This window comes from Sorex araneus, chromosome 6 (genome assembly GCF_027595985.1).
Source record: "Sorex araneus isolate mSorAra2 chromosome 6, mSorAra2.pri, whole genome shotgun sequence".
In the NCBI taxonomy this organism is placed as follows: Eukaryota; Metazoa; Chordata; class Mammalia; order Eulipotyphla; family Soricidae; genus Sorex; species Sorex araneus.
The window spans coordinates 87,766,584-87,774,355 of NC_073307.1; the positions used below are offsets into that span (position 1 = coordinate 87,766,584).

The 7,772-nt window shown below is 56.7% G+C and overlaps 1 protein-coding gene across 1 annotated transcript in view; it reads right to left on the reverse strand.

Moving 5' to 3' along the window:
* The window catches only part of VWF (von Willebrand factor), a 172,446-nt gene that overhangs the window by 79,767 nt on the left and 84,907 nt on the right, over positions 1-7,772 (reverse strand). The window contains 2 exon segments of the mRNA XM_055143591.1: positions 6,429-6,589; positions 7,248-7,342. Coding sequence (XP_054999566.1) covers positions 6,429-6,589; positions 7,248-7,342 — 256 coding nt within the window.

Sequence of the window (7,772 nt, forward strand, 5' to 3'; positions counted from 1 at the left end):
GGGGGTGCTCTTCCGGGCACACCTGACCCAGCTTGACAAAGACAACGCCTGACGTCCCCCTTGCAGAGGAGACAGCAGTCTGGCAGGAGTGGATGGAGGTGAACAAGGGATACCAGTGTCTTTCCCCACCCCCATGCTTGGTCACTTCCACGTCCGCCTGAGATCCGCCACCTAGTGGCCACTCCCAGAATGTAAGGCACATCTTCGAGGGGCGGGAGGTGGGGTGGGGGGTTCGTGACAGGCTTTGGACTGGCTCACACAGGTAAGAGGACCAGACAGAGGCATCAACACAGGCAAGATTCTGGGAAAGACGCAGGATGGATTCCGGGAAACAGCCATGTGCCTGTCCCCACCCCACTCCACCCCTGCAGACCCCGAGTCCCCCTCTCCCCTATAGCAGGCTGGGGGGCAGCTTCAGACCATTGAGTCTGCATGTGGGAAGATTCTATCTCCCCAGGACCAAGAGGTAACATTCTGACAGATAGCTCAGGAACCAAGTCACCAAGGGCTGGGTAGCCCTGCCCTGGCCCCGAGGTGGGGTGGGGATGGGGGGTGAATCCTAGGAAACTAAACCCTCCTCGGAGACGGATAATGCAAGCACCTCAGCCTGAGACACAGGCTCTCTCTGACCTGGAAGCCCCGAAAACAAGACGCCTGGAGACATCTAGTCAAGCCCAGAATGTGGAGCAGAGAGGCTGAGTCTGCTCGGACAACTGGTCGACCTCAGGGATACGCGGAGCTGGAGCAGGGAACAGAGAACCACGGAGCTGGACAGCCACTCGGAAACACCTCATCAGCCCCAGAAAGTGGAGCACAGAGGCTCAGTCTGCTCGGACAACTGGTCGACCTGGGAGCCACAAGAGGTGGGTCTGGGCATCTGGGACCCAGGACCCGGAGGCACAGAGGCCTTAGCCCAGAAACATCTAGTCTTCCCCAACTAATTTGAGTAAAGGGAAACGACCATCTGGGTTCCGGTGAGGGAGCTGGGCTGGCACTGACCACAGGAGCAGGGGTTGGACCCGACATCATCACAGCGGGGGGGGGGGGGGGAGGCAGGCAGAGACACCCTGAGCAGAGAGAAGAGATGTTGCGTCCCCGGCTCAGCTGCAGGCTTCCCCTGGGGAGACTAGGAGAGGCCGCCACAGTCTCCAAGAGAGGCCAGCACTTATTTATTTATTTATTTATTTTGTTTTTTGGGTCACACCCAGCGATGCTCAGGGGTTCCTTCTGGCTCTGCACTCGGGAATCACCCCTAGCGGTGCTCAGGGGAGACTATATGGGATGCTGGGAATCGAACCCGGGTCGGCCTCGTGCAAGGCAAACGCCCTCCCCGCTGTGCTATTGCTCCAGCCCCTGCCCAGCACTTATTCATGCAGTGAAAAGAGAAATGGAGAGAGAGAAAGAGGGAGAGAGAGAGAGGGAGAGAGAGAGAGGGAGAGAGGGAGAGACAGAGGGAGAGAGAGAGGGAGGGAGAGAGAGAGAGAGAGAGAGAGAGAGAGAGAGAGAGAGAGAGAGAGAGAGAGAGAGAGAGAAAGCTCCCTTATCCTGGATACAGGGAAATTAAGGGGCCACTCAGGATGCAGCAGATCCAGTGAGAAGGGGTCAGGGTCAAAGCAGCTCCCATAGGCATTGTGTCATCCTCACCCCATGGTTAACATGAAGATAACCAGGGGCTGGAGCGACTGTACAGCGGGCGGGGCACCTGCCTGGCACAGGGCCAAGCTGGGTTCAAGGCCAGAATAACCTAGATGGTCCCCTCAGCACCAGGAGGAGTAACTCCCGAGTGCGGGGCCAGGTGATGAGAAGCAGGGGGACAGGCTACCGGAGCAGGTCAGCCCGACCTTGCAAAGCGGCCCAGAAGCAAAGACTCGCAAGAGGGAGTATCTAGCAAAGGTGGCAAGAACGGGGTGTCAGACAGCACCGGGTGTTCGGCCTTGAGCCTCACGCGACCTCCTAGTCCCGTGAGCCTTAGACACAGAAGCTGTCGTGGACGCTGAGCAAGTCATCCTAACTGCAGCGTCTCGCCTTGACGGGGATGGGGCCGGGGGGAAGCAGAGTGGGAGGGGACAGGCCCACAATGCTGGACTTTCTGTCATTGGACCTTCTTGGAAGCCGAGAGCCTCTATGAAACATGTGTGTACCTGGCATTAAGGTGAACAGCCAGCAGCTGCCCCCGGAGGGTGTTTCCGCACACCCGTCATCTTTCGCCCCATGTCTGCCCGGACCCAGGGCACAATGTGCCCAGGCAACGTCGGGGAAAACTGTTCCCCAGGAAGGTATAACCTCTGAGCATCACCGAGTGTGGCACCAAAATCATACATAAATAAATACAATAAAATGAAGACGATCAGTATTGAGGAGATGGTCATCGATGAAATGAATGTGGGTCTTTTTCTAGTTCAGGAAGGCTGGTTAGGGGACAACTTGTAGCAAGTGTAGGACATACCTTGTAGAGGGGAAGTTTTTTATTATTATTATTTTCAGGCCTTTTCAAAGGATTCCCAAGACCTTTTGGGGCCATGAAGAAGGGTCACTCTGGTAGGCCCAGAGCGGCCCTTGGCTCTCAGAACGGGCCTCTGAAGAGCTTGTCCTAGGGGGCCGGAGCGATAACACAGCAGGGAGGGCGTTTGCTTTGCACGCGGCCCACCCAGGTTCAATTTCCAGCATCCCATAGGGTCCCCTGAGCACCGCCAGGAGTAATTCCTGAGTGCAGAGCCAGGAGGAACCCAAAAAGCAAGAGGTTGTCCTAGGTACCAGTATGAAAAATGTAACCAGTAGATTTCTGATGGTCCATGAGCATCTCCCAGACAGCCGTCCTGCAATCTCCCCGGAGCGCCTAAGGCAGGACCCCCCCACCCAGGCAAAAGGGCTCCCAGCCAAGGAGCTGGTGGGCCCAGGAAACCCTGATCCATGGACTGTGCTTTGCTGCCACCGAGTGGTGAGATCAGGTAGTGTTCTGACTTGCCTTGAAGACTGAAAGCAAGTTCTAAGTCAAGGTTGCTTCAATTAAATAATTTTTTTTTTTTTTTGGCAGAGAAAAGAGGCAATGTGAGCTAAATAAAAAGACTTGGGAGGTCTTCTAGTGGGGCCTTCTCAGTGTCTGAAGCCAGCGGGAGAATGTGGATCCTAAGGCTGTGCTCGATTTTCAGAGCATCTGACAGCGATCTGATTCACGGGTCTCCGCCTTATGAAAATGGTCGTTAAGCAGCTGGAGAGACAGGACCGGAAGTAAGGGGATGCGCCTGACACAGCGAGTCCTAGGCCCACCCCTAGAGTCACGTGTGGTCTCCGGAGCATCCCTCCTGAGCACAGAGCCGGGAATAGCCCCCGAGCGTTGCAGGATGTAGCCCCAACCTCCCTGTACCCCCTAACCCCCACCTCACCCTTGGCTGGGAAAAGGGAGAATGGCCATGAAGCAGCCACTTACTAAGCAAATTCCACACGCCCACCCCGGCCAGCGCTAGTCCCTCCAGAGCCCTCTAAGCAACGGGACAGGTGACCAAAAAGAGGGGATGGGGGGAAAGAGGATACACCCGTTTTAAGTGACTTTCCATCCATTTCTAGAAGTGCTGGAGGGTTGCGGGGATTCAAACCTTGAAGAAGAGGCTCCACGCTGACGATTTTGTCACCACCAGGCACACAAAGATCCCCAAAGCATCTCCACGCACCCCTTGGGCTGGTGTGGGAGGTGTGGGTTTGTCTTGATTTGTTTTTTGGGGGGGTGTGTTTGTTTGGGGGCCATACCTGGTGGTACTCAGGGGTTACTCCTGGCCCTGTACTCAGGAATCACTCCTGGCAGTGCCTGGGGAACCAAATGGGACGCGGGGACTGAACCCAGGTCGGATGCATGCAAGGGAACTGCTTTTGTCACCCCCACTGTGCTATCGCTCTGGCCCCCGGCCCCGGTGCTGATCAGACAGAGGCCTTGGGAGCAGCAGCGAGAGCGGGTGGCAACTGCAGCTGGTGGGATGGGCCTGGGGGGGTCTTCTCCATGCCGGGCTGGAGCTGCAGAGACGGCTCCCTCCCTGCTAAAACATTTCCAAACAGGTGTTGCTAGTCTGGTGGTATCACTGAGGCACGGCCCAGTGGAACCGAGAACACGGCAGTGAGAGCCACAGTGAAAGGCGGCAAGAACTAACACTCGGGGCTCCGTATTAGCCATCGTCCCGCATTGCAATGACTTAATAATGCTAAGCAGGCATACGGGACAGGCCATCCGGGTTTATCTTTAAGCCAGCTAACACACTGGCATTGGTTCTGGGAAAGCAGAAGAATAAGTAAAGGTTCGGGACTGTAAAAGGAAAAGTGGCAGACGATAGACTGAAAAGGGGAAAAGAAGTCAGACTGGGTAATCCGAGTTAGCAGGTGAGGGCAGCAGAGAAGGGATAAACCAACCAAGAAAGAAAGAAAAAAAAGACCTAGGGTCCTGGGAAGGAGTCAATCCAAGGCAGGAAAGTCAGAATCGAGTAGCACTGTGGCACTGTTGTCCCGTTGTTCATAGATTTGCTCAAGTGGGCACCAGTAACGTCTCCATGGTAGGACTTATTGTTACTGTTTTTGGCATATCGAATATGCCACGGGGAGCTTGCCAGGATCTGCCATGTGGGCGGGATACTCTCGGTAGCTTGCTGGATCTCCGAGAGGGACAGAGGAATCAAACCCAGGTTGGCCGCGTGCAAGGCCAATGCCCTACCCGCTGTGCTATGACTCCAGTCAAGGTTTCCAACATGGGATTGAATGAATTAAACATGGTGTTAAACTGTATGTTTTCTCTCTACAGACTTTAGCTTCTTTTGACTAGGACCCACAACAAATGGGTGTATTCCATCTCCTTGTGAGTAGTGAAATGCTTGCTTTTCTCTTCTTTGGTACCTTCCGTATGTTTTTGATGTTTCATGGCACTGTGTTGGTGTGCATAAATCCAGGTAAAAGTCTTTGCTCTCCATAATGGGGTCTCTCCCTCATGCAGACAGGAAAAACCAGTTCTGGGACCCCAAGGCCCTCTTCCAGGCAAACAGTCGAGGGATGGGTCTAACTGACAGGAGCAGGGGTTTAACAGGTACTGTGTCAAGTACCTACAAACCTCAGGGAGACCCTAGAGGCAGGCCAGCTCAAGGAGAGACTGGAAATCAGAACCGAGTAAGGGGATCAAAAGGCAAGGTCACAAGCCACCGAGGCCACCCTCTGTGCAGGGGAGGTGACCCTGCTCCACCAGTACCTGTGCTTGGCGGGAATAAAGATCTTCTTGGCTGGCCTTTTTGACTCTGTCTCATTCCTCCAATCACGGACCCTAACAGTGATGATGCCCTCGGGAACCCGGGGGTCATGAGACACTCCGTCATCTGTGTTCTGGACCCCGAGGGTTGTGGCTGGTGACGGCTGGGGCCTCTGTCTTTGCATGTGGGGACTCTTACTTTGCTCTTCGTTTCATTTTTTTCCTCATCCCTCATTTCTAGTGTATTTCCAGAACACCACCCGTGGGAAATTTAAGAACAAGAGCCTCTCCTCCACAGAAGTGGGTCTCTGAGCCTCCGGGCTCGACAAACAACCCTTCAAGCTACTCCTGTGACTTCATCAGAACCTTCTGGTTTTAAAAGTTGCTTTCCTGTGGGGCTGGAGCAATAGCACAGTGGGGAGGGCGTTTGCCTTGCACACGACCCACCTGGGTTTGATTCCCAGCATCCCATAGGCCCCCTGAGCATCACCAGAGGTAATTCCTGAGTGCAGAGCCAGGAGTAATCCCTGAGCATCACCGGGTGTGACCCAAAAAGCAAACAAAGAGAAAAAGTCGCTTGCCCGAGACCAGCAGGAGAGACAGTGCAGGGGATCATCACTGGCCTTGCCAGTGGCCAACCCCAGTTCAAGCCCAGGTACCCATCAGGGTGCAGCCAGGGAGAGCTCCTCTGAGCCTCAACCCCAGAACACTGGGGTGAGAGCCCGGAAACAGGTTCTCGGGGGGGGGGGGGGGGGGACGAACAATGCTCCATTGGGAGCACGTCCTAGGAGGCGATGCCCGCTTAGGGGATGTTGTGCAAATAGCATGTAAATAAGATGTCAGTCATTTACATCTTATGCAAATCAGCAGCCCTCCCGGCTCCCGACAGGGAAATGTGAGCTTCGGGGGAATTCTAGTGACGTCTGATCTCCAGTTCCAGGTAAACCTGTTCCACCCTGCGTGGCTCTTAAGTGCTTAGTTTTTTGTGAGATTTCAGGAGGATCCAGACCAGACACTTGGCCACTAACCTGCCCCTGGGCTGGGGTGACTGACTCAGCCGCGGGGGACGTTCCCTTGCCTGTCCCCCTGCCCCCAGCATCCTCTGGGCTGAGCTGTGCTGGGCTCCACTGCCCACCTGCCCGGGGGGCTCCCAGGCTGGGGGAAGGAGAAGGCTGCCCGGTGGGTGGCAGGGGGCGGGGGGGGGGTGTCTCACCATGCCCGGGGGGCACAGGCAGCCCGAGACGCAGCCGGCACTCATGCACTCCAGATCGTAGTTCTGGCAGGTTTTGGCGCACTCCAGCCCTTCCGCCCGCGGGTTGTCGGCGGGACACACCAGCTTGACCATGGGCGGCCGGCACGACAAGCTCCGTTTGCCTGGGAGAGAGGAAAACCGAAGGGAACGATGGGAAGAAGCAAACGAGCAGTTCGGGGGACCCCGGAAGTGCCGGCTGGCACTCCACCGCCAAGAGTGTCCCCATTTGGGGGTCAGGAGCGAGCTGGCCTCCCTCCGCCGGGATGGGAGCCTGGGCCAGTGTCCGCGGGAGGTCATCTCCCGCCCCATGCCAGCAAGAGGCACCCACCCAGCCTCCCTCTGCCCGCTGCTCCCCTCCCCGTCCTCAGCGCCCCTTCCCGGGAAGTTGGTGGATCAGAGAGAGATGTCCAGAAACCCGCAGACTCCTCGGGGTGTGGTGTGGGCACACGACCTTGGCGGCCCTTCCCAAAGCAGCTGCCGCTCCCTGGAAGCCACAGGGACGTGTTCACGACCTCACGTGGGCCGTTTTATTCTCATCTGGCTTGCTCCTTCACTCAAGGGCAGCACTGCGCAGTGCTCTGGGGAGCACGTGGTACCGGGGATGGACCTCAGCCCTCCCACATACCCCGCAGTCCCCCAGCCTGCTCTCCAGCCTGGCCACAAAGGGACGCTCGCTCCAGTGTCATCCTGTGCCCGGCCTCTGGGGTGGGCTGACGGCAGGGGCCCCTCCCCCTCCCCCTCCCCCACCCCCCCGCCCCCCGCCCCGGGGACCACACTCACTGCGGTGAGCCAGGGGGCTTCCGAAGACCGAGTCAGGCGCCAGGCTGCCGGGGCTGCCACTCGTGCTGCAGTGCATGAAGCCGTCCTCACAGTAGCTGTGGAGAGGGAGGCCCGCCCAGCTTCACGCGTGGAGCAGCTCCACGGCACACGCATGCACACACACATGCATACACATGCACATATATGCACACATGTGCACGCACACACATGCATGCACATACACACACCTACATGCAAGCATGCACACACACATGTCCACATGCATGCACACACATGTCCACATGCAAGCATGCAAACACACATACATGTCCACATGCACACACACACATATACGCACACACATACCCTGCTCACTCACACACACGCACGCGCGTGCGTTCACGCACACACATACCCCACTCACACACATATCCCACTCGCTCACACACACACACACACACACACACACACACACACACACCCTGCTCACTGGAACCTGATCTACAAACTACCTGACTTTAGTTTGCCGAAGCCCCCTGTTCTCCA